The sequence below is a fragment of the Lissotriton vulgaris genome, chromosome 11, assembly GCF_964263255.1.
Source record: "Lissotriton vulgaris chromosome 11, aLisVul1.2, whole genome shotgun sequence".
Lineage (NCBI taxonomy): Eukaryota > Metazoa > Chordata > Amphibia > Caudata > Salamandridae > Lissotriton > Lissotriton vulgaris.
Genome location: NC_141699.1, coordinates 1,052,178,516 through 1,052,205,792, shown reverse-complemented (window position 1 = coordinate 1,052,205,792; position 27,277 = coordinate 1,052,178,516). Strand labels below are relative to the sequence as shown.

Genomic DNA, 27,277 nt, shown 5'->3' with positions numbered 1-27,277 from the left:
CATCGCTATCATGGAGCAAATTAGAATAGGTAAATAAGTAAATAAAAATTTTGGGGGGTAGATCAAAGTCCAGGTTAACATCGCTGGCATGGAGCAAATTAGATAGGTAAATAAGTAGATAAACACTTTGGGGGTAGATCAAAGTCCAGATGAAACAACGCTAGCATGGAGCAAATTAGATAGGTAAATAAGAAAATAAACTCTTTGAGGGGTGATCAAAGTCCCTTTCCCTAGGTAAGGTGGGGTACTAGGTCGAATTCAGTTATGATTGCAAGAAAGTAGAATGTAGTGACTGCGTAGTCCTATGTCACTTTCCAGTGGAATTGTATCCAGAGTATTTGTCTGCCCTCTGTTTCCATGAATGAGGTTAGTAGCCTGCCATTTTGAGGACCGGGTCAGGGGATGAAACCCTATGGAGCTCAAAATGGGAGCTCAGTGCAGATTAACCCTCAGGCATCGGAATTAGATTAGATAGGGATTAGAGCATCTCAATCTGGCCGATTCGAGCCCAAATCATGAGTAAAGTTTGTGCCGCTAGATAACATTAGTAAATCATGAGTAAAGTTTAGCAATGAGCAAAAACTCTTATAATACACTTACCTCCCTGATCATTAAAGTGCCTTCCCTTGAAATGCTGTTAAATGTGTCTGTCTGGGACGTCTCGAGACCAGGTGGTGCCATCATCCCTAGACTATACGGCTCACTGTTACCAGACGTTCCAGTTGGTCTGCCAATAGAATTAAACAAAGTTGTACTTCTTCTCACAAGCAATATTTCAAAATTTAAAAAAAATGTAAAATATGTTTGGATGACATTTAAGATTTCTTATTTATAAATGATCAAAACGGACCTTAAATTTACACACAATAACTACAGTGTTTCATGGAAAGTGAGTGGATTAAAAGGTCTCGTCAATTTAACAATGATTGGTACTAGTGATCTCACTAACAAACTGCTAAACAGCTCCAATTCAAATTGTTGTTGTATTGTGCATGTCTGTAGAAGTTTGCTTCTTCAGTATTAGAAGCAATTTGTCATTGCTTGTTTGTGTAGATATTCCATTTTGTTCTGCATATGTGTATTTTAATTACTGAATATCTCCTCATAGAAATTTCAGTTTAACATTTAAACTTGCCATTTTTGTAAACAACTATGGAAGTCCTGGCTTCCATAACTGGATACCAAAACTCTAGAGGAAGTCACAAAAATCCTGTTTCATGACAATACAGTACACACTTCTATCAAGGACACACTCAATAGTTGTACATTCGCGGCTGAGGATCTAATATGCAAGAGGGGAAGGGATATACAAGTTACAGCAATACTAGTTAAAGGCATTGTTTCATTGTGGTGTGCTCCTCAATAAGTGGACAAAATTAGTCAATGAAGGACATTAAGAAGATAGAACAAGTTTTAACAGAGCAAGCTGGAAACACATGCAAATGCTGCAGAGCTGAACTGGTAGTAATAGAAAGTACAATGGTAAAGAAAGAGTAGGCACAATATGACATTCCTCAAAACTTATGAAACTGCGTGAAGCTTGTTCCACTAACTAAAAGAACATGCCTTTATTTCATTATGTAGTGTTCATAATATGTGAGAATATTTTGATGCTGCACTAGTTGGTCCTGAGATAAATAAGAGGCTAATAGGGAAAATCAGCCAGATATTCTCTCAAAAGCCTAACAGGCAATCCAGACTTAATATTCTGAAAGAGAGGAGGAATGGTAAAATCAGTCAAGGCCTACAAAACTCTGACTTGACCAGGGTCGAACAAAGATCATAATTTGAAGACCAGCAATCATTTAGGGGATATGTCTGGAGTGACGGGAATACATTAATACAATTCTGGACTACCAGGGAGACAATGATCAAAGTGGAGTCAGGTAGCTGTAGAAAAGTAAAATGCAACACAAGTCTTTGTCGATGTGGGGAGAAATGTCTCAGACATCAGAACACCATGGCTCTGTCGATCTCCACCTTTCTTAGATATTGTCTTTCTATGTGATCGGTGGCCTTCAAGTTTTTAAGGTAACAGCCAAGGACAGAACAACTTTCTCTAATACTGCCTTAGATAGGTCCAAGTTATTCTAGGTCTTTTCTGAAGAGTTGGCTGGAAAAAGCAATGAATTTAGTGAATCATAGCATTTTCCCAAGGCTAACAACAATTGAATGATAGTGAACTCAAAGTATGCGCCGGGCATATAGACAAATGATCATAATGATGAGAAAAAAGTTCATATTAGAAAAGCATATATTTATTGCATTTTATTTTATAGGATGTATTTATATAACAAAGGCTTGGTCTCGGAAATGCCATGGAGCAGTTTAAATAACAACTCAATGTTCCAAGCCTGGAAGCAATATGAACCCTTCCATGCTATGAAGTGAAAAAAAGACATTCATTTAAGCCAACAGCCCATCAAATGAATCATCACAAGTTCATTCATGATGCCTGCTATTCTCGTTAGATTCTGAAGTAAACACAGGCATGCCATGAAACCCACTGCAGAAATCAGACTATGGATGGAGGTTTTAAATTATGATCATCTACAAACTCTACATTTAGCTTGAATTCAACAATCTCATTAGTGATATATCATTTGGTTTTTGTCCTCACAGAGGAACTGAAATTATCCAATAACAATGAGAGGGGTCTGCTGAATGTTCAGTGTCCAGTCCATGCACACGTATTGATCTACAATGACCCTGCAGTATCTTTTGTCACAGTCGATCACACCATTCTGCTCAACAGGCTGGAAAGACCAAGTGGAAAAGGGACAGTCCTACAACTGATATACGCACTGTTTTCTAACTACACTCAACTGGAAATATACTTCCCTGAAACCTCTAAAATTCAGTATGGCAGGTACTGGGACATTGCTGTCACCAGCCATGTTCAAGGAATACACTCTTGGAATACTATCTGTAGCTACAATGCCACTTTTTAGACCCATTATGTCAAGAAGGTGACCTTTGCCTCTGAACTAGTGTTTGAGCATCAGGTTGTCCATAGTAAGCTGAGCTCTTCCATTTCTATTTCCTGTGATGGCTCCTTTCCCTTTCTGTTGCTAATTCATCACCACGTAATACTCGTCTAAGCAATGATTGTCTCCATGATTAATTGCTGCAATGGTGGTACTGCAGACCTCACAGTCAAAATGATGTAAACAATCCACAGTCCACAAAACTATGCATCACGCCTCCTGTCTGGATCAAAGATTTAACATGAGTTTACCAGTGCTTCAACAGCTGCTGGAGAAGCATATAGTCTGATGCAAAACAGAGTACCTAATTCTTAAGAAAGAGCATAATCATGCCTTGAAATACCTTACCAATCTGATGATCCCTTGCGCACAACCAGATGTCTTCCAAATTCACTCAACTACATAATGACAATGAAGGAGGGTCTACCACCAAGATAGAACTTCGAGATTGGGCTATAAAAGGCTGAGTAAGAAAAGGTTGTGCTTCTATGTAATCTTAGGGCGGTAACTAACACTGCATTATGATGTCTTGATACTGACCAGCAGATTGAGTGTTGAATTATAGTTTTGGCTTCATGTTATTAGATTTAATTTAGTTTTAGGTTTTTGGATCAAGATGGTATGGAATTATAAGTTGTTTTTCTGCGCACTCACAGCACTTACATATAAGATTCAGAGATCAATTGCCAGGGAGGGACAGAGCATTTTTAGAGACCTTACAAAAGTACCACAAATAATATTACACCCAATCTAATTTTAGCTATTGAAATTCTGAACAATCATCTCACTTGAGCACTTATCTAGAAAGGTCTACTCTCTTCCTGATTACACTCATGGGTGTGAGGATACGCTACAAGGCATTGAGAATAGTTTGCTGCTTTCTCATGTTCTGCTTGAAGCAATCAATGTTAGCTGGCACCTGTGATGTTATCTAAACCGTGCATTTGGGAGAGGAGGTACTGCACATACAACTAATCTTAGCAATTTCTTTTTTTAAATTTCTGTTTGTAACCTTAACATCTTTTAAATAGTGTTTTCTTCAGAAAAAATCAGTTTTCTGTTTAATAATTGTTAATGATGTATGTCGATAAGAAAAATAAACTTAGTTTTAACTAAATTTCTGAGTGACAGAGTCTTTAGGAGTGCTGTGTGCACATTGTGATACCAATCTGCTGGGTTGTGTCTAAGTAAGTTTCAAACTCTTTGCATCTTTGTTGCAGGTGACAAAAATAAAAGTAAAAGATCCTAAATTATTTTAACAATCACTTCTTCCTTTGCATAAAGACAGGCAAGGGGTGTATCTGTACTAAACATGAACTGTAATGTGATGGTGAAGGCCTCAACCTTCCTTCAACCTTAAAGCACTGTTCATTTGAGATACCTTTCCACTAGCAGGAATCCCACCCAATATGTTAGATGCTGGTCAATATTCCGAATGTTACCCAAAAGGAAATTATCCTTAATTAATATCAAGGTCCATGCAATTGAGTGGGAGTACATGTTATTTCCCTCTGCCTCTCAGTCAAGGCATGGTTAATCAACTCAGAGATATAGCCATTTTATGAACCTTGCAGAAGAATAAACGTGCATGATGTAGAGGGACAAAGTACTATTGGTCATATTGCAGAACTTTGCATTTACTTTGGATCCGTTTCACAGAACTAATCTGAGACAACATCCTAAACTTACTACTTTTGGTATTAACAGAAGGCATTTAGTAGTCTTAAATTAGGATGTTGTCTTAAGACAAACTTAAGGTTAACTTAAGGTTAACTTAAGGTTAACTCAAGACAAAATCATAACGTGAACGACTAAATGCCTACTGTGAATACCAAAAGTAGTAAGTTTAGGATTTTGTCTCAGATTAGATCTGTGAATCGGCCCCTTTATTAACATCTTTGGTACTGCTCCCCAAACAGGCACAGTGGCCCCATCTCAAAATGTAAAGCATGACCACACATTGGAAAGAGACTGCTACTCATTAAGAATTCAGTTAGAAAAAAATGATATTTTTCCATTTGCTCTGATGGATTTGTGCTTTTTCGTGTGCCATGTTTTCCAGCGAGATTTATTTCAGTGCCTGCAAATCAGCATGTATTTTGCTACCTCTTCAACTGTTGGGCATAGATAACTCTTATCAGCTACTTCTCAAATAAGCGCAATCAAGAAAGTTGGAAGAACAAAACATAAGCAAATCTTAGCAAAGTATGTTGTGCTGAAATAAACCAACTGCAATGGACTGTAGAATTGTGACATCCTAACTTGAATGTAATGGGTCTTACATGAGTCTTGGAATGTCACTAACAGGAACAGTTCCATCATGCAACTCGTTTTCGGCATCTTCTTCTTCACTGCTCTCTGATTCCTCGCTGGAGGAAGAGTAATCAGTCACTTTCTTCATAGGGCGACTAGTCTCTTCAATACGTAGCTCCCTCAACTCTTTGGCTAATGCAGTCAAATCCTACAGAAAGTAAATGTATACTTTTATGAATAGTAATTAAATAAGAACATGCTTCACATGCCAACGTATATTTTATCACAGGCTACTGAACCCCAAGAACACAGCTGTGTGGTGTTCTAACAAAATCACATATTAGTGATGAAAGTACAACAATATTTGCAGCAAATGGTCACACACATACAGTAAATCATAACAGCAAAGTTCTTTCTTTAAGGAACATAGCCAACATATTTATAAACAACACAAAAATGTTCACACACGTAAAGTGTAACAGTAAAGTGCACTTCCTTTACAGAACATAGCATACATATTTATAAACTACACACATTTTTCTATTTTGTTGAAGAGTTAGAGTTAAGTCAATATCATACTGAGTAGAAAACTGTGTTGACATCAGACAAGTGAGGATCATCATAAATACATGACATGAGCATATCAATTTTAATATCTGTTATATTTTAAAAATTCAATTGAAGCTCATGTTGATCCCCCTGAACTTGAACAACTTTACCCAAGTCAACCCAATTATTTTAAAACATTTCACAAAAAAAGAATATGCTAAATTAATGTTTCATTTTAAATTAGAGGGTAAATTGAACACAAATTACATTATTAAACTATTACAGCAAAATTTATCAGAACTATTTAAATGCAGTTTTGCATAAAAAGCAATACCTGATTACTTTGTCAGTTTTCTAACTTATAACATTTGTGATGACTGCATTAATACACTCTTCTGCCAATCAAATACACTTTATATGCATAATACCTTAATAGAATACATTTGTGTTATTACTACTTTCCTTGGTAGAACTTTTCAAATATTGATGACAAAATGTGATTTGATTTGAATAGTGATGAAATCTGTATAGATTCAATAGGTATGCAGTATATTTTAAGGGTGGATTATAACATAGAAACATTTGTATGAATCATCTTACTGCCTTTTGCTTTGAAAATATTGAGAAATTATAAATATATATTATATGAAAAGTCAAAGCCAAATAAGAGAAAAGAAATGGAGTGAGATGGTGAATTTTTGCATGGGCAATGTTACCGCTCCTCATGAATATTATATTAAACAAAATACCCATGTTTGATTTTTATTGAAATGCATCTTTTGAGTTTATATTTGAACTTAGTTTCTTAGAAGCTATATGGTGGTCTCTGGGTGGGAATACAGAGTTTAAATTATTAAACACATTTATTATGCACACTCACAGGTGTACAGCAGCCATCTAAAACATATTTAGTGATATCTCACTGTTAAATAGTTCAGCGTATCCAAAACTATTCAAGGGAACTATTGTATCTCAATTTCCAATCCACAAACAGCTCACGGCAACAGAGACTCCATGCAAATGCTTCCATAATACCACAGGGTTGTGGTGGTGAGGGGTGGGTAAACTGTTCTTCATTTTTAGAATTAATATAAGTTGTAACAAGAATCACTCAAAATGAAGATGGAGAGGTTGTTTGAAGATACTGATGCAAGAAAATGACATTTTTACTAAATCATTTTTCAGTCTACCACAACTTGGACCACACTTCCAAACACATAGAAAAACAATTGCAATTGAAAAATGAAAGAACATTGCAGGCAGCCTGTGGAGAAGAGGCCTTTGTTTTTTTCAAACAATTATAAATGCAATGCCAGAGGAAATGGTAGAACACAAATTTGAAAACTTTGGGTACAATAGGTTATAAGGTTCTTGACACACACCATGCACATGAACAACACAGCAATTTATTTATCAAGCTTACCACTTCTGCCTATATTTGTGACCAATGGAGCCCATCGGTGCATTCGGTCAGAGTTAAAGGATTGGGAGAAAGAAACTTGTTGAAAAATCTAAATACTTCATATTCCATATGGCCATATTCTTTTTCAGTGAACCGCAAAACAATTAGCATACTCTTTATAAGAGATTTAAACAGACTAGAATGGCAAGACTGTAAAAACAAATGTTAACTTAAATGTTAGTTAAGGTTTTGCGGATCAAGGGTGGTTGAATAAAGTGAACTCTAAAGTTTAAATATATTTTGCAACTGCACAGACAGACATCCAGGCAACCAACTGCTACTTGTTAAATACATCTTTATCAGAGACCACTATTTGCCTTGTACTGCATTTCTCATGATCAGTAAGAATCTTAGCATACTGCTTACGCTATTAGGACTGAACCTTATTTCAATAATTAGTTTTAAGCTGCTTGCTAATGCTAATAATGCATTCCTGGCATAGTTATGAACATTTCTGTTCTGTGGCACTGTTCTTTATTTAAGCTTCATTCACAAAACATTACAGTATTTCCAAAATATGCCTGTGAGTTTTGAAGATCACGTCAGTTGTAGTATACTATTAATTCGCAATAATTCCATTCTGCAAAGAAACACGTGTTTTATTTATTAAAGTGGTTGATGCAGCTCTTAAGTTCTTTGTGGTCAACATGTATGGGCAGCAATGTAATGCCATTATGCAATAGAAAGTCAAAACGTCTTTAGCTGGTACCTAGTGTGATTGTACTAGGGGGTAAACACAGAGAAGAATGCTGCTTCTTTTATGAGTTTTCCATGCTCCTCATGTAAATTACCTTGCCCTCGAAAATAAATGTTTTTACAGGTTTCAATGTACATTAATCTCGTTCTAATTAGTTTCAGAATAATGCCACTCACTAATGTATCTCTTTTTCTCTGCGGATATCCACTGCTTCAAATGTGTATTATATATTTTAACTTTTCCATTAAATTACAGTATGTATTGTTTTGCTGGAAGGCGTTGATGTTTGCCATTAAAAAGTCTAAATGATCAGTCTAGATTAGCATTTTGCTTGATCTGAGATATTGCTGGGGATTCCTTGCCTCCGAGCAATAGCAAAATCTATAAGTAATATTCAGGCAACTGCACAATTAATTGATTTTCCTATGTCTAATGGTGGCTGATATTTTATCTCCTTATCTAATGCTGGAGGGGTTTCCCATCCTTCATCTCACAAACCAACCTAATTTTCCTTCATGATGTATTGTGGACCCCCCAGGAAACTTCAACAGGATCGGTGTGTAACACATACTGATGAATCAATCCCAATTGATGCATATGATTTGCACATCAACATTAATTCGAAGGCATCAAATCAAGTTATGGTTGTAGAAGACACCACCATTGATGAAAATATTTGAGATCCCAAAGATGTTATTCAGAGACGAGTTGGGATGGGGAGGCGGTCCTTCTCAGAATCAAGGTCCATAAGATGGTGAGGAAGCAGAATGCAGTACCCATTCAGAGTAAAGTGAAGAATTTTTGGAGACGTGTAGAATTAAATATTGTTACTGAGAAGACTCTGCAGTCAGGAGAAGAGAGTCAAACTAGTGCCAGCGTGGATAAGGGGCTCGGCTGAATATGAAGTTTGACTGGGTAGGAAGAAGTTTCATGAAATTTCAGGAGCCATATAGGGTCAAAGATGTATGAAACAATTATTTTATGTTGAAGTGGAATTGGAGGCAAGTGGAAGTGTTCCAAATGAGTGGTGTGTGTGTGTAGGGAAGAGGATAATGATCAGTAGTGAGAGGAAGGATGCAGTAGATTTATGTTGATTCATGCTTACCTTTCTGTTCTTTGCCCATAATGTAGTTCTCCAGTATTTTCTCATGCAATTTTAGTATTACCTAATTTTTATGGAGGGCGCTTCGGCATATTTGATCGCTATTTTTTTTGTTTTTATTCGCTTTTGTTTTCCTTTGTACATAGTGTACTCTAAATTCTGTTTAATTGGGAAGAGAAAGATATATGTTATGCCTTTAAGAGCGTATTATGAATGTTCAATGTGTTCCTTTTGGTGTGGGAGTTCTGAAGTTTACCATTTAGAAGCTGGCGGGTCAGCAATAACCACCCTGGGGTTGTAGCCTGTAATAAAGTTTGACCTTCACCATGGTGACTTCTGACTCTTTCACTGTATTCAAACAGCCATTGTTATTGTCACTTTGTGTAGAGTGGAGAACATGGTTCTGAGTTCATTAATAATAATAATAATAATAAGAAAAGCTCTGCTCATGAAACTTTGATTCAAGTGCTACTTGCTTCATGTTGGCCCAAATAGTCGTGAAGCCTTTGCACAATGTCATCAATTAGGCAGACGCTTTTACACTATTTGTAATCAAATACTTATCCAACAGTGTTTAATCAATTGCTGTAATACATGTTAACCAAAGGGCTCCACTGTCCAAATGGCTGGGCATGCTCCATGTACATACATTTAATGAATAAATCAATTTGTCTGGGCGAAAGCTGTTTTTTCCGAATCTATGATGTTACTTAGAATACTGTTACTCAGCACGTACTTACTTCGAAGTTTTTACTTCGCAAATACCATTACTATGCTTGATTTAAGTGCGCATGCTTTTACTTCGCAAGTATATACAAATACATTAAAAATGCTTTTACTTTGCAGTTAATTATTACGCATACCATTACAACGCGTTACTGGTACTTTAAAACAAAAAATGTATTATAATAGTAACCCATCCCCTGGCACTTAGCCTGAACCCTAAAAATACCCCTACACCCCCAAATCCTATCTGACCCTGACCCCTAAAAGTATCCCAGCACCCCAAAACCTAAACGCACCCTTAACCCCAAAAATACCCCATCTCCCCAAAACCTTAAACGCAACCTCGAACCCTAAAAGTACCCCCTACACCCCAAAACCCTATCACACCCTGACCCCTAAAAATAGCCCAGCACCCCAAAACCTAAGCGCACCTTGAACCCTAAAAATACTCCCTTACACCCCAAAACCCTAACATGCCCGGACTTCTACAAATACCCCTGTACCCCAAAACCTAAGCGCACCCTGAACCCCAAAAATACCCGAACACCCCAAAACCTTAAATGCAGCCTGAACCCTCAAAATTCCAGTTGCACCCCAAAGCCCTAACCCACCCTGAACCCTAAAAATACCCCCTACAACCCAAAACCCTAACCCCTAAAATTACCCCAGCACCCCAAAAGCTGAACGCAACTTAATTTGCCCAGTAACTCCATTATGTGTAGTACGTGCATGCTAAGTAATGGAACATGTGTAGTAAAAGCATGCTAAGTAAATGCATGCTAAGTGATGGGACCTGTCAACTAAAATATGTGTAGTAATGGTAATACGAAGTAATGACCGGGTAGTAAAGGTAGAATGCCGGTTTTGCACAACACCTCAGGATTTTCAAAAAGCAATGGGTTCTAGTTTAACAGCAGATAATTCTATGCCCACAGCCAACAAAAAATGCTTAGTACATCAAGTACTTAATAAAGTTTCCAAATGCTTTGAATAGATCATCGATTACTACTTATTTATTTCTTTAACCTCACAAAACTGGTGGTTTGCAACACTACTAAGCCAAAGTTCAAAGACATCAAGTTCTGAACAGCCAACATGTATATACTTCCCAGAGCTGAGCCAAAAAAATATAAATCTAAAGGCCTGCTTTAGAGTTTGGCGGAATAGTTACTTCATCACAAATGTGACAGATATCCCATCTGCAGTATTACAAGTGGTGTACAACCAATGGCCATTTTAATACGATGGACTGCATATACATCATGCTTATGATGGAGTAACCCAAACTCTAAATCAGACTCTAAATTATAGGCCATAGGGAGTCATGCACAACTACACCTTGTGAAAAACCTGGAGCTTCTAATCACCTCCTCTTTCACTAAGCATTTCTTTTGTAAACTAAATGTAGTTTCCTATATTTGAGGAGCTTGTCTAGGGCCCAGACTCATTTTATATTTCATAAAATGTGCCTGTAGAACTGCCAGAGAAACATTATAATTTATCTGGTGAGAGAGGGAGATTTAATAGAAGGTGAAATTATTTGCAAGAAACCTGTAAATTCCTCCAAGTCGTGGGATTTAATTGGAGACCAAGTGTACCGCAAGGAATTACATTTTGTCTGCCAGAGGCAAAGTTTAACAACAGCACAAACTCCCACTACTGTGAGCAAGAAGGACTTTTCATAGGGACATCATGCCAGATCAGATGCACTAAGCACAACTGACAATGCCAGCAATCAGTGAAGTAAGGAGCACTACCTACTCTGGTGAGATGATAATCTCCCTCCTGATAACAGATGCTGGAGAAACTCAATTAGGCCAGATCGGGGGGAGCAAACAATAACAATGAGCTCTGGTGTCAATTTGACCTCTCCACTGGGTATACATGTTTAAGGAGGTATACATGGCAATACCAATAATACTTTAAATGCAAAGAGATTTGACAGTTACTTGAAATGGAAAACAATAAGATGTTGAATGAAGTTTTCAGTATTTTCTTAAGGAAATGTGTGCTAACAATTTGAAATTAATGCATCCAAAGTGAAGCATTGTAATATGCATATCCTATTAAAATCATGAAAAATTAACTAAAGCACTGCCAGCTTTATCAGAGAGAGAATTGAATACTGAGATTCATTGGATTGCATCAGGGCTGGTCTGGTGAAATAGCCAGTCTGACATTTCGAATTGGGCAGCAGGCTGCCGGGCTGTTTTCAAAATTGGATGGGCTGCCTTGTCCCAACTATGAATACCTTACGACTACATTCAAGTCAGGACTCTTTCATTATAGGGGCTTGACTGAATATTTTTGACAGGCTGATGTTGGTTTCCAGCCCAGTCTTCACTTCTAGCTGTCCCACAGTAGGCTTCTATTCTGGAAGTGTGATAGCCAAATACAGATCAAAAGTAAATAATAGAAAATTAAACCGCATTGTCCAATTCATTTCTATTACTACAGATTCCCTACATTTAACTGCCAAAGATATTTTGAACATTGTAAGATGTAAAAGTGAATAAATATTGTATAAATTAGGGGATTACATTTTAGGCCAGGATTACGTTATGAATTTAAATGGAATCTACAAATTTTCTTGCTGGATCATCAAAATCTTCCACTGCCCAAGGAAGGAAACTAGTTACTGTTTCAAGGTTCAGCAAAAATGTGTGTGAATTAGTTCCATGGCGTGGTAGCCTTTGCAGTTGCAAGTTCCGTGAGAAAAGACAGTAGCCTAAATAATGACGCTTTAGTAGTATCTACCTTACAAACCAACAAAGTTCCTTTAAACTTTGAAGTAAGGATAGAAATGGCGTCAACAGTATTTGCAAAAAATCATACTGATCAGACATCAGAAAAAAACTGTAACTCTAGAAAGAGGGTTCAAATCTAAATAAAAGCTCATTTTCAGAACTAAGAGGCAGAGGAACATTTTTCACACATAAGTTTTGTACTCTATTTTAAAATCTTACATCACATGCGGGCATGTAGAGAAGATTAAAGCTATTTCCAATATGTGAGATGTCAAGAAGATATGGCATCAATTATAACACTACTATTCCTATGAACGTGGGTGACATACTGCTAATTCAAAGCATGACAACCACATTTATATCACTGATTGAATCAATGATTTCAGTAGTAATATCGTTGAGTCAAATGTGTAAACACAATTTCAAATGTAAAGATGTGAATTTATTGTCTCATCCTTTCACATCCATATTGCAGGGTTCTGTGTGGCATCTGTAATATAAACACTACAAAAACTGATTTTCTACAAAATGTGTTGAATGTATTTTCTGTTCCCCAAATATTAATTGAAAATAAAAATGGAAGCTTGGTGCAGTGCAGATGGTTTCTGGGTTTTACAATGCAATGATCTCAAAGATACAAAACCTCATTGAACATCATTTTTCTTATATGCAGAAAACAATTTTACAAATCTGAACATTTGGCTAGCATAACAAAATCAGAATTTTCCCTGGGAGTCACAGTTGTAGCTTATATTACTTGTGTTATAGAAGGAAGAGTTTGCTTCGTTATCATATAAATCTAGATAAAAGGCACCAAGTTTCAGCAGAATCTCTCAATGACTAACGAGAGAATATTCTGGGATGAAAGAAATCTGCGGACTATCATTTCTCCTTTGAGATATTTTGTCAAATCACTAACAGAAAAATAAAGATCCAAGACTTCTGTGTGGAAATCCAACTTTAAAAAAAGCACATTAAAGAAGATATGAAAACAATAGTTTCTAGACACACATATTAAGCCAAATCTTTTGCTTCTAAATGAGATTTGAAGGTGATTTATTTTGAGCCGTGTGATTCAAACCCTAATTACAGTAACAGCTAATTTGCAGTTCTTCCACTGAAAATCAGCCATCAATTCATCAAAATGGAAGTATGAAACTTACTCATGGGCAATACTATATTGGTATACCATTTTAGAGAGAATGACTACTAAGGTACGATATTCGTTCAAACTAAACAACTGAACATGTTACTAAGACAATGCGAGGATTAGCACCTGACCAGTGGATATTATGTCTGAAAACCAAAAGTTACTAGCACTATCGAAAAAACAATCATAAATTGGTCAGAGGAAGAGTTTTTTGAGTGCAGACCGTATGAGACTGTGGAAAAGACTCTTAAAGGCGATATCTGCACCAGCTGTGAGCCTAGTTAGACTGCTAGAAAGGTAGCCATCATTTTCTGTGTGACTGCTGGGCTTCTTAGGTACATTGAGAAGTAATTGTTAATGACGAGTAACTGGGTGGGAAGATAATGCAAAGGAAGAACCACAAGCAAATTGCTTAAAATGGTATGGATAAGCATAGAATGTAAGAAAGAACATAAAAACAGATAGCAAAATGAGTGAGGTTTAAGTGGTTCTGCCAGAATTACAGAATTAGATGTAGTTAAATAAATTCACTGTTTATATGACTCTTGTGTGTGTTAAACATTGGAGGTAAAATGACTCAGAAGCCTATTTTTCTGTCTGAAAGAAATTTACTAATGAGCATCTTGTTAATACTAAACTTTAAAATACAACAGATTCTTGAATAATGAAGGCTGGACAATAACCACAACTATGTGCACAAACTAACACCAAAGAAATGTTTTAAATTGCTTGATTATGATTGCCAAGCCCTTAAGCATATTGTTTAACCTATGCAACCATTATATATTCTCAAAATATTTTCTATACTTTTCTTTTCAAATATTTTCAACATAGTAAAATCTACAGTTTCCTAATTGCTATGATGCATGGACATGTTTCTTTTAACAAATAATCAAAAATTCTGCAGAAACTATAACCCAGGAACGTATACCATTGATACAGAAGATAAAACCACCCTGAATAAGAATCTTAAACACTTTTTTATGGTCAATACGTATTTGAAAACTATCATGAAAATACCATGCTTCAATGTGTTCCTACTCACTGAAGATCACAGTCACATACAAATTATCCTTAGAACCTATTCTCGACTGATAACATTCATCAAACATCAGCACATCTCTTTTTGAGGCCTTTATTTAAGTATGATATGAAGGTTAACATTAGGAGGAGAATGAAAATGTAATGTAGTTCTCATGGATGACATATACATAAAAAAAGTCTGAGTGCAATGAATTTTGAAATAAGATGAGAATTTCTTTTTTGATGCCAACAGTGAAATATATGAATTGACGTTAAGCTCTAACTAGTCAACCTTACATAAGCAGGATCAATCAAGAAAAGACATCACTAACCTCATCTATTGCTTTCTTATAGCTCTGTGTGTGAGAGAACATTAATCAGCATCAGAGGAAAAAACCAGGACAGCAGAAAGGCAGATGAAAGGCACAGACAGTTACAAATTAAATTAAATGTGTTAGTTCATTAACCTTAGTTTTGAATTTTAACAAAAACATTTTAAGTGAAAAGCAAAATACATGCATTGTGATAACACAGTTTTCATCTTTCACAGGCATTGATATCAAATCAACAAGTTATCATGTTGTTGTAGAACAACCTCACACCTTCATCTTCTCTTCACAAATGCACTTGGATATTTATGTTGTCTAGGACATGAGTCAGAATAGTACATACACCTTGTTGAAGTTATGTTTATGAGGATGTGATGGGTATCCAATGTAGAGATTGGGTGTGGAAGTTTTGACAGAATCTTTTATCCCTTTATAACATTTATCCAAAACACCACTAACAGAAGACAGCTCAGTTTATTCTCACCATCTTCCAATAAAGAATAACAGCCTGATTTAAAGTCTGCGGATACAGTAGTGTCCATTGGGATGGCAGAGGACATTGCTTCCGTCATCCCTAGGGTATTCCGCTTGCCAGATTTTGAGATGACTGGTGGCCCAGCGATCATCTCTGTATATTTCTTGAAAAAGTACCTAAGGTTTGCCCATATCTAGATGAGGAGGAAGGAGAGAGGATTTGGCAAGCAGGATACTTAAGCTGTTGTGGTTGTAACAGAGTACCCTGTCTACCAAACTATAACTTGGGCCCTAACTCTCAAAAATGGTAACTCCTACACCTACCTCCATATTCTTCCACTGAAAAAACACCTCAACACTATTAGATTATGCCCGTTATACTCTAATATGCCCCTCTCTTACACATTCTTACACTTGCCTCTGTCCTCAATGATTTTTAGGTAGTTCCTCCCTGTACTGCCTGAAAAAAACTTTCATCCTTCCAGGTACTTGGGGTCTAAGCAATAATCTCTTCTACAATTCAAGCACATACATATATTTGTCAAAAACAATATTAGCTCACTAATGATGCAGGCAGAAGTAGTACCTTCTAGAACATGAATGCAAGAGATGGGGTCTGGTGTGTTTATTTATTTGATTTTAATCTATTGCAAGATTCTATTGCATCAGCACAGTAGGGAAAACATTTCATTCAGGCAACACTAGTTGAGCAAATTTAAACATAACCATGTATCCGTTTGAGAAAAACTGAACTAAACGCATAGGAAAATTAATTGTAAAGTTTGCCTAAATGTACACAAACAATTTATCTTGGGTGAGCTTTTAAAGTGAAATGAACAGCTAATTGTGCTTGTGTTAAGCATATTAGCTGTAGGATCCAGGTCAGATCTTGTCCAAACTCACAGCACATGTTTATCGCCTTGCAATAACCATGTTTTTCGCATATCAGGGACAATCTGAATGGTGGTCAGAGCTAGAACATATTAATGAACAATAAAACCAGTTAGAATCGATTTTGGAAAAAGTTCGACATTAGGTAGTCTGGCAGGATGCTGAGATCTTCAGCCCATTCATAACTGCTGTATAAAATCAGACATGGTGTAGACATCTACCCATAGTAGGCTTCTCCATCATATCTCTATACTCTGTTTGGAACCTTTAGGCAAGCACACAGTTCCTTAGACACTTTACCTGTTTTGAATTGTAGAAGTACTATCTAGAAAACACAATAGGAGCAGGAGTGGAACAGCAATGTATTAAGTACTGTTGCATGCTGTTGGTTTGTATTGATTTTCTGAAACAAAACAAATGATCGATGAATGATAAAGATCCCAAGGTGCCTGCTACTATGTTTAACTGAAGTCTCTACTAATTAAAGCACAGTAAAAAAGTAGGATACATTTGTGTAGTGATCCCTCAAATGTGCTACTTGACAAATATATTGTGGTTTGAACATTGAGGTGATCACATTATGTGCAACTACATTGTCTTAGGTAAGTATAAGAAATGCAGTTAGTTCCTTTATAAAAATAAAGTTGCCACATTGAAAAGGACAATCTTAATTAAACAAATTAAATTAATTTTGTTTACATTCAAATATAATGTATTAAGATTTTTAATAGGAAGTTAATAAATGCAATGTAAAATGAAAAGGTGGGTTTGAGGTTACCTAATAAAGTATAACATTTAATATAATGGAAAGACAAATATTACAGATTTAAGTTATTAATTATACCTTTCATTAACTTACTTACATATATCAAAAGGAAGAAAGTTAAACTAGCAATTAATTAAGGCTAGATATTTAATAATGAAACCATGGTTTTATTTAAATAACTAGGTGTAAGGTTAAGATATGAATATGATTGTACATTATTAAATCAAGTAAAATTAACTACAGCTAACTTAAAATAGGGTTATTAATTAACACACTTGAAAATATACCACTTTAAATTAAGACACACTATGGCACAGGGCAAGGAAAAAAATAGTGACATATAATAAAAATAGGTTAAGTCTAAGGGTTAAGGTATAGGCAGTAAATGACTTTCTTTGCCCTGCGCCAAAGTCTAAGGCTTAATTTATTAGTGATATATTTTCAATTGTGTTAATTAATTACCCTATATTAATTTAACTGTAGTTAAAGAATCAAAACCAGGATTATACTTTGAATTTTCAATTAAATATGATGAACTAAACACAGTTTGTGCCAAAAAGAACCATTAGTCCGTGAAGAATAAATGGATATCGATATATTGCCCTCCATGGAATTCCACTTTGTTGATGCCTAGGGTTGTATTCATAAATATCAAATTAATTTCGTTTCTAGAATGGATGCACATGTAGGATATGAATGAAGTGTTTTAACAACAAGAGTTATGAACGGAATCTTGAGATAAAGGATAACTTATTTAGGCAAATTCCCAGCACAATTTGTTTATTTTAAAGGTGTTAGAACTTAGATAAACTATTGACATTGAAATACAGACTCATCATCATCAGCACCCTCACTAAAAAACAGTCTAAATCCACTATTCAAATCAGAGGAGGTTTAAAAAATGTGGGAAACACAGTAAAGTCATATGGTAGACACAATATTGCAACTCAAACCTTAAAGAACATGATTCATTTATTTATTTTAATATTTTTCAACTATATAGGGCAATTTTTATATGCCATATTTAAAAGAAGGGGCATACATCTTGCCAAAAGGTTGTTCTCGGCTACATTCCACAATTTCACCACAGACACATGCTGATATTGTCAGAGAAAGTCTCTTTCAACTTCCTGACCAAGCAACAGATTTACCAGTTATCACCAATGTCTAGGTTGAATCTCTGAAAGAGAGGGCAATGGCAGGTGAGACAAATTAGACCATAAGGGCAGAAGCAGTTCAAGGTGAAAGGAAGGAGATCAAGGTGTAGTTATCACTTTGAGTTAGCAGTGACAGAGCATATTTAACCTCACTCTGAATATTGCTCGGTGCTTGGTAATATCTCTTGATAGAATTGGCTTTTCTTCTCAAACTAGTTCGTCCACCTAACATTCATTCCCTCACTCTTATTGTATAACTTTTTCAGTTCCCTTTTAGTTTCCGTCCTCATCTGCCACTTTCATTAGTCTCTTATTGTTGATCTGTCTCAGGATACTGTGTTGCTGCAAAAATCCTGATCTTTGAAGTCCAGCATGTCTGTGTTTGTATCCTGGTCAGCATTTGTTTTCAACACACCCATCACCATCGTGAAGCAAGGAACGCTGACTACTTTCTGCTAGTAGCTTAACATATTCTGGAAGTCACGTATTTCAACATTCTGGTATTGGCTGTTTGTTCATAACACCCTGTATTCCCCTGTATCCACTGGAGATGCCAGCTTTCCTTGCCCCAATACACACAACTTTGGTTTGGCCTTCTCTACCCTGCGGTCTGAAGAGCTCTTGTATCTTTCTTTTCCCATCCTGTTTCTCCTGCCTTCCCTAATATGGTGTGCAAGTACTTGCCACTTTCAGACAGTCCCAGGGAAGGAGTGAATTTGCAAAGTTCAAATGTTTGCCTATGGCTCAACATTAATGGAATTTTCATACAATATAGCTAAAACACATACTGGTTACAATCATGAAAAATGTATACTTTGTTCCCTTATTTGTTCATTGGTGGACATGATGTTAGAAAATGTATGTGTTTCATGTTTCTACATTAGAAATGTGTAAAGCAGGACATTATTTATGAAAAGTTTTCAACATCTTACGTCAATAGTGAAATTTTTTACATTTTGCACCTCTTGCTGCAATGTGTCCTGATTTACCATTTGACTAGTAAGCAAACATATGCATTGCTTTTCTCAAATTATTACTTAATTTTTTTATAATTTAATTTTCATACTCACAGCAGGTCGACTGGGGCGGGTCATGTCCCTGCTATCTTCCTGTTTCACCTTTGGAGGTTCATGGGGTGGTATGGGTGAACCTTCAGGTATGGGTGTTACAGCTGAAAACCAATCAAGACTGATATTTTCATTTCTTATCACATAAGAAATTAATAGATAGCTGCTGGACCTACCTTTCAGGGATAATCCCCTTATTAAGCATTTTTTAAAACAATAGCAGGGAGAGATCACTCCAAAGGAAGTGTGGCATCCATGCATAATCTTGGATTCAAAGCTTTTTTTAAGTAGTTTGTTATGTAAATAAAAGCATTTCTACTTGAGCTGCAGCTTTCTCAACACGGACTGGTAGTTTCTCATTGCGAGCAGTGGCGAGCATACGCGCCCACTCGCAAGGAGAAACCCGACGTTCCCACGTTGAGAATCTCGCTGGGAGGTTTATTTTCCACACTCGCGATCGGCAACTTGATGTTGCTAATTGTGAACAAGGATAAAGTCTTGCCGGGATGTAATTTTGCTCGCTCGCGGTCTCCAACTTGACGTTGAGGACTGCGAGGAAGCAAAACATCATGGCTGAGCTACGCTACACCACGCGTGTTTGCTATGTGCAATTTGCGTAGTGCAAAGTAGCGCACATTTCGCGAGCATAGCATAGTACTTCGCCCAGGGTTAATGGGGTAAAAGCCATTACCACAGATACCAAATAGATGGTTGTGTAATTGGCATCATTAAAATGGAATGGCACTACTTCCTAAATCCCATTGAACATTATATGAACTTCATAGGACAAAGCTGAGTGAAAAAGCGCAGAGCGCCGCAGAACTCATACGAACAGCAGAATTGGGTTTAACTATGCATGTAGATAAATCTACAAAAAAAATAGAGAAAAAATTAATATTCAATAAATGGACTTTATGGATATTATCATGAAGTGGTATGTGAGAACGACAGCCTAGAGTTTGAAGAGAAAAAGATCAACAGGATTTGAGAAACACCTCACCTGTCACTCTATTACGCTCACTGGATCCTGCTTGAGATCCAGGCTGAGACCCTGCTTGAGAACTTGGCTGGGAACTTGGGGTACTAGAACTAGATGAACTTCCACTGCTCGTCCTCTGGATGGGAGGTTCAAGGAAAGGCTCTGTTCTCCGAAGATCAGGATTACTGTTAAGACACCAGACTTAAGTGATAAATATGCCACAAAACAGTTTACAATTCTATCCGATTGTGATCATAATGTAATATTAGTAATGGATACACAGGAGTAGAACTGTGTACAAAGATATGACTGATATGTTAGCACTGTGTCCCCTCTTTATCACAACAGTTCTCAATCAATCAGGGTGGAGCCCTCAACTGGAAATCTTTCTAACTACCCCATGTACCAAACAAAAGACCATACTTTCACTTTACTTGACAAGATTGTGTTTACACATGAGCTGACTTGTGAGGATGGCAAGACTGCAAGTGGGCTCATGGGTCCTGGTTATGAGCTGCATGGTACTAGGGCCACAGTAAAACCACATGCCATTTTACCTTTATCACTTATTTTTCATGTCCTACAACCACACAAAATGCAGTATTACACTTGGTTTTACCACATATACTTACCACCCAATGTCAACAGGCAGTAAATATATGTATGGGTATGTTGGGGAGAGGAGTAGTGAAAGGAAGGGGTCACTTTTTTTGTTGCATAGGGTGGCAGTGAATGCTTTCCTCCAAAAACAAACAAATATAAAATGAAGCTTGGCTTCAGTTGCTGCCAAAGCCTCATTTGATTTTTCCAGCCGGAATCAGTGCCAGCATAAGGGAGGTGCAACTGCTGTAATTTCACTGGGTGCCAAATTTAGTGTGATGACATTTGCACTCTGACTGTACCTAGCGCTGTTGTTCATCTTTCATTTCCATAGCACTGTGGAAATGAAATTGGACAACACGCACTCACATGGTCAAAGTCAGCCTTTTATAGGGCCTACTCCGCTTTAGTTCTACCTATGTGAATACAAGAAGCACACTTCTATTAGGTAATGCTAGCTGCTAAAGTTTCAAAAGATAATTTAGCACTCTAGCCAGAGATTAACTAACATGGTGCATCACCCAGGTGCAACACAAAGGTATCATACACAGACTGGATTGGGATAAAAGCATTCAATAATGTGATTTTGGCATATGCGGTTTATTGACTTTGCATGTGATTCTAAATATTAGCAAGTTGGAGCTTCTTTCATGTTCTAAAATAAAGTCCTCCTATCGTCCACCATTTCGGTCCCATCCCTGGTCTATCACCCACGCCTCGTGGGACCCCTGGACTGGACAACAGAGGAGCACTGCAGTGCACCTACATCCTACATAAGGAAAATACTGCTTCAGGTTCACCTGTGCCCAGTAAAAACCAGTAATTCAGACTGCCCTCTGCTTGCACCAGCAGCATCATCCATCCCTTGATTGCCATTGCTATCTCCTTTCCCAGTGCCTGCATCATTGTGTCTCTCCTGGTTGAAGGTGAGTTTGCTTCCTCCTATAGCATACACACCCAATGGTGTGGCTTCTTGGTGCTTGGAAAAAGATAGCTGTTGTTTACATAAACTTGCACCAGGCATGACTAAGATCAATGTTTTGCAGGTATATTTTGTGTGTACATCTGACACACCTGATGACCCACACAGATTTCTTTTTCACCACAGAGAAAAGGGTTTTGTATTGCAAAATCCAATGTGTCCTCCTAATAGTATGGTGGTGCAGCAAGTGTCTAGTGGTTTGAGTGACCTGATTGTGAAGTATGAGGAAAGGAGAACCCCTAATGAAAAGGGAGTCTACTGAAAAAAACTAAACGACAAAGACATATTGTGCCAACTGCAAGACAAATGCACACATTAACTTCTTTCGTAAATAGTATCTTCCCATTAAATAGTATCTTCCCATTAAATAGTCTCTTCCCTGTAGCTCTTTAGTAACACTGTGTATCACTGACTAACCCATTCCTAAGAAAATATTTAGGATGCCACTGTCTTGCTTCCATTAGTGTTGTGTCATTGTATTTGATCAAAATGAAGGTTAATGACAAAATGTGTACCTTGCTCGTACTGGTTGCGTTCCTAACCTGCTTCCGAGGGCACTGCCATTTCCTGGAGAGTTCTTTCGCGCTAATGCAGGGGATATAGATGTTGTCCGTTGAGGCACCTAAAATAAATGGTCAAATAGATTTTTGGGGAAAATTTGCAATCTAACAAATCAACATGCACTGCTGAAAGGTAACAGGTGTGATTGGCCAACAACCATTTTCTGATAAGAGTGCATGCAGCATATAAAAATAACCTTTAATGAGGTGGTTTGAATACATTTCATTTTTAAATGTGGTGGGCCTTTTCACAAACATTGAGCTCAATGCCAAAAATCCATGAGTCTTACACATAGGTCCACAATATACACAACATTCACTTTCTGGTGAGTGGCAAAAATCACCAGACGTAGGCATGGAGAACTACCAAATCATACATTCTTTGAGCTTTCACTAACCACCCACCACTTCCATCACAACCCTATCCTAATAAGAGGCAAAAAACCTGCAGTTATAGACTACTGTCCGTCTTCTATACTAAGACCATTTCTATTTTTTTTTCAATTCTCCCTGATTGGCCTTTTGATTTACTTCTGCTAAATTATGTCTCACTCTGGAGAAGAAGCACCTGCACCTGCAGGAACTGGTTTTGAGCTGGCCGAGCTAGAGGTCTACACTCTGCCTCAGCTGATAGATTTCTGCAAGGATTTTCAGGTGGAGCTGCAGAATACCTTGAGAGCCTGGGCAGAGACCCAGGTTTCAGGGGATGACAATCAATTGGAGAAGCAGGAAATTCCAGAGGAGGTGCATGGTCTGATTCTGGAGTCTGATATGGCTCTGGGACTGCCTGTTAAGGTAGCCAACAGTGTGCTGGAAGCTGCAGTGATTCCCAGAGCAGGGAGCTGTGTCTCCTGTAACAACCTGTCCCCAGAGTTGCTGGTTAACAGGAGGGAGGAAAGGAAAGTAATGCAGGAGGTTGCTCAGTTGGAGCAGGCTCAGGAAGAAAAGAGGCTGGCCATGGAGGAGAGGAAAATAACCCATGAGCTCAGCCTCAAAGAGCTGATCATTAGAGCCCTACAAGTGGGGTCCAGCAACATAAATGGTGGCAGCATACCTGCAGTGTCCACTCGTGAGTCCAGAGGCCGGATACCCAAGGATTTGGTGCCCAGTTATGTGGTGGGAGATGATGTAGACAAATGGTTTGCAGCCTACGAAGGGGTTCTAAGAGCACACAAGGACCCAGAGGTGGTAGTTTAAGTTTATGGAGGTAAATGCCCACTGTGGGGAGGGACACACTGCTTACACTAGCGGTAGAGGAATAAACATTCTACACTGCTATGAAGGTAATTTTAGTCAATGAGTTTGGACTGACCCCTGCAAAATATAGGCTCCGATTCAGGGGTGGATTTCTTGGATTATGCAAACAAGGCACTGAAAGGGGAAAGGGTCTGGTTCTCACTCCAAATGTGGCCACCAGAAGAAAAACTACCCTGACAAATGTCAGCAGCCCAAAACTCCCAAGAGCTATGAGTGCAGAAACTAGAAAGGGGAGTCCAAGTGTCCAAAAAGAGCACCACCTCCCACTGGGGGAAACACTACAGGGGTGGGAAATGTAGTGCTAGGGGAGACGTTTGTAGAAGTTAATGCGGGGGGAAGTTTAGAGGGGTTACCGCAGTGCCCCTGGGTGACAGCAAGATGGTTCCTAAGATCCATATGCCCTCAAATACTATAACCTATAGGCAGTGGGTCACCATCAATGGACAAGGTTTTCAAGCTGTGATGATACAGGTGTCACCAGGACTATGGTAAGGTGTCAGCTGTTGTCCACAGAGCAGGAGATTACTAATGCATTCCAACAAGTTGTGGTAGCTGACAACAGAGAGGGTGGCCTTTGTTCCTTTTGAATGGGGGGGGACACAGGGGTTTCAGGTCTTCAAAGGATCGCTGTGAGCCCTGCCATGCCTGTGGACAGTTTGCTTGGTAATGACCTTGAGCACACTACCTGGAAGGAAAGGAAGTAGAGATGTTGAGCTTACCTGTCTGGATCTGGGCTAAGACATAGTCAACGGCAGCCCAGAGCGGGAGTCACAAAAGTGTTGGAGCCTGGAATAATGGCCCAGCCAGGTATCAAGAAGGAGGAATCAGAGGGAGTGGGAAACCAGCCCCCGAATGTACTCCCAAAAGAGGTGGAATAGTGCACCTGGAGTGGCCGCCCCGGAGTCCACTGAGAAGGGAACTGCTTCCCATGGTGGCCTGCCTACACTGGCTGGGTGGCACGTAGAAGGACTCACCAAGGAAGAGTTCTTTTGGGCATAAAGGGAGAGTCCAGTGCTTGAGGGCATGAGGCAACAGGCTGAAGAACCAAGCATCAGATGAAGTCTTTGGAAGTTATAATGTTTTTGACGTTCTGCACAGCGTTCTGCTCAGCTTGGCGCCAGCTACCTGCTACCTGCTACCTGCCACCGCAACTGACTCTCGCTCCTGCTCGTTTCAGCTGCGCTCGGCAGGGCGGACTGCGGACTGCGGGCTGCTGACTGCAGGTAGCGGGCTGCGGCTTTCCGGTCTACTGTAAACGGCTGTGGCTGCGGCAAGATAGAGGAAGAACAGATTCAAGAAGTTGGTGTGCCAAAATGGGGACTGAGTCACTGAGGCGGAGACCGTGATCCAGACTGAAGCTGGGCTTTGAAAACTGAAAAAACTCAAAGCGAGGTGAGGAGCAGAGAAATAGTATTGCTGCAGGGGGTGCTCTGAGCGTTTTACGATGCATGTTTAAAGCTGTTTAAAGCTGTTTAAAGCAACAGCTCCAAGCCTCTGTGTTTTTCAATAACACCGCTTCTGAGAAACTCCGGAAAAGATTTTGAAAAAACAATTATTTAAACTGCTTAAACCATCAGTGTATATCAGGGGGACACTGGTTACAGGTTGGTTACCGGTTGGTTACTGGTAATTGGATATTGACTGGTTACTGACTACTGTAGCAGAGACCTGTGTTCTCGCGAGTCAAGCGATCCAACCGACTCAAGGACTCAAGGAGTGATTTAAGGAATGCAGTATTGTTCATTCTAACCATTCTAACCTCACTCAGCTTCACCCTGCACCAGCACCGATAACGGTAACGGTAACGGCACCGGCGCTAGTTCCTGCACTAGCTCCTGCACCAGTACTAGCACTAGCACTAGCAAAGGAGCAAAAGATTCTCAGCGAAGTCTGGGTTGACTGCTAAACTTACTCTACAAACTGCATACACTATTTATGTCTCTCATGGCTCCAAAAACACAAGGCAGAATAAAGCTCTGATGAAAGGCACTCCCCTGAAGGGATCAGAGGAATTAAGGAGAGGAATAGAAGAAGGAAGAGCACAGTCGCTCAGACCCATCTCACCTGCAGTAGTGGCACGTACATCTTGCCTTAATCAACAGGAGCCCCAAGCTGGAAAACCACTGCTTAACCTCCCCCCTTCTACTTTGATTGTAAAAGAGAAAGAGATTCTCTCCAAATTAAAAACAAAAACCAAAACAAAAGAAGACGATATACCTGCAGATAAGGTTAACAATAAGTCCAAAAAGACTGGCAAAATCAATGGCAAGGCTACCCAACAAGGGGGGCTAAATCATGATATACCATCAGGGGGAGAGTCAGACTGTAACTCAACAATGGAGAGTAACTCAAACAAGATAATACCTGCGCAATACGCTCAACTTACGCAATCTAAGCTGAACACTACAACTGGACCCCTTGGGGTCGCTGAGGCCACCAATGGGGGAGCTGAATCAGAGCTGATTACGGACACTGACACTGACGTACCCGATATCAATGTGCCTTTACAAACCGATACGTCTTCCATAATCACTTTGTCAAGTCTTGAACCGGCTCATGTGTATCCATCAGCACAGATATTGACACCATCATCTATTACAACTATAGAATATAAAAATCCCAAAACCGATAATGATACGGGGGGCACTGAGGCTAATTCAATACAGGAACTTATCTTCAGCGACGAAGAGTACGAGGAATATGTCGAAGGAAAGGAGGTGATGGAAGAAGGGACAGGCAGGCGAACTGAGCATACCCGAGCCCAAACAAGAAAAGAGAAATCTACTGTTTCTAAAAGAAAGGGGAAGGGAAAAGGAAGAGCCAAGAAAGGGAAGACCAAAGTAACAGCAACACTGCTTACAAATCTACTCACAACTGCTACAGGCGCCATAGGAGGGAATATAATCAAAGATCAGAGCCCCTTGCTTAAGTGGATGCAGGTCAAAGGGGGTTCTCAAAAGCTGTCTATTGCACTACCAGGAGACCATCCCATAGAAACTGACAATTTACAAGACAATACTTTTAAGACCCCTCCTCGCAAAGGGGCTTTGCTAAGTTCAGAAATAGCTTTAAACTCAATTTCCAACTCGGCACCTATTACTATGGCCTCGATGGACGTCACACCTGTAGCGCTCACGCCTACTACAAGTTTTAGTTACCAGACAACTGCAATACCGGTCATACCAGCTACTATGGCTACACCCATTACATCTCCTGTCACATCTCTCATATTCTCTCCTACCACCTCTCAAACTGAGACTACTTCTTCATCTCTGGATTTAATCCTAAAAACATTAATGGTCCATCACGAAGAGTCTCAACTACACTTTCGCCAACTAAAGGAAGATAATTGTAAGATACTGTGATACGGCGCTCTCCCATACCGCCCTTGGGCCGCGTCTCTTCGGACCTTCGAGTAGCATGGAAACCACACCCGAGGCATCCCTAGCAACAACCCGGCCCACCAGACATCCAACCTTCTGTCCTCTGTTCCAGGAGCCAATCAGGAGCCGCGGATAC

The 27,277-nt window shown here is 38.7% G+C and overlaps 1 protein-coding gene across 19 annotated transcripts in view; it reads right to left on the bottom strand.

Annotated features, from left to right (window-relative positions):
- TNIK (TRAF2 and NCK interacting kinase) overlaps positions 1 to 27,277 on the bottom strand; it is a 724,668-nt gene that overhangs the window by 69,898 nt on the left and 627,493 nt on the right. For 10 of the 19 annotated variants that reach the window (XM_086944405.1, XM_086944398.1, XM_086944404.1 and 7 more), the window contains 5 exons: positions 22,457 to 22,563; positions 20,381 to 20,544; positions 19,384 to 19,484; positions 5,270 to 5,448; positions 601 to 727 (listed from right to left, as the gene is read on the bottom strand). In XM_086944405.1, coding sequence (XP_086800531.1) covers positions 601 to 727; positions 5,270 to 5,448; positions 19,384 to 19,484; positions 20,381 to 20,544; positions 22,457 to 22,563 — 678 coding nt within the window. Of the gene's footprint in view, positions 1 to 600; positions 728 to 5,269; positions 5,449 to 15,028; positions 15,053 to 19,383; positions 19,485 to 20,380; positions 20,545 to 22,456; positions 22,564 to 27,277 lie in introns of all 19 variants that reach the window. The other 9 variants (XM_086944396.1, XM_086944403.1, XM_086944399.1 and 6 more) reach the window with 1 other exon arrangement.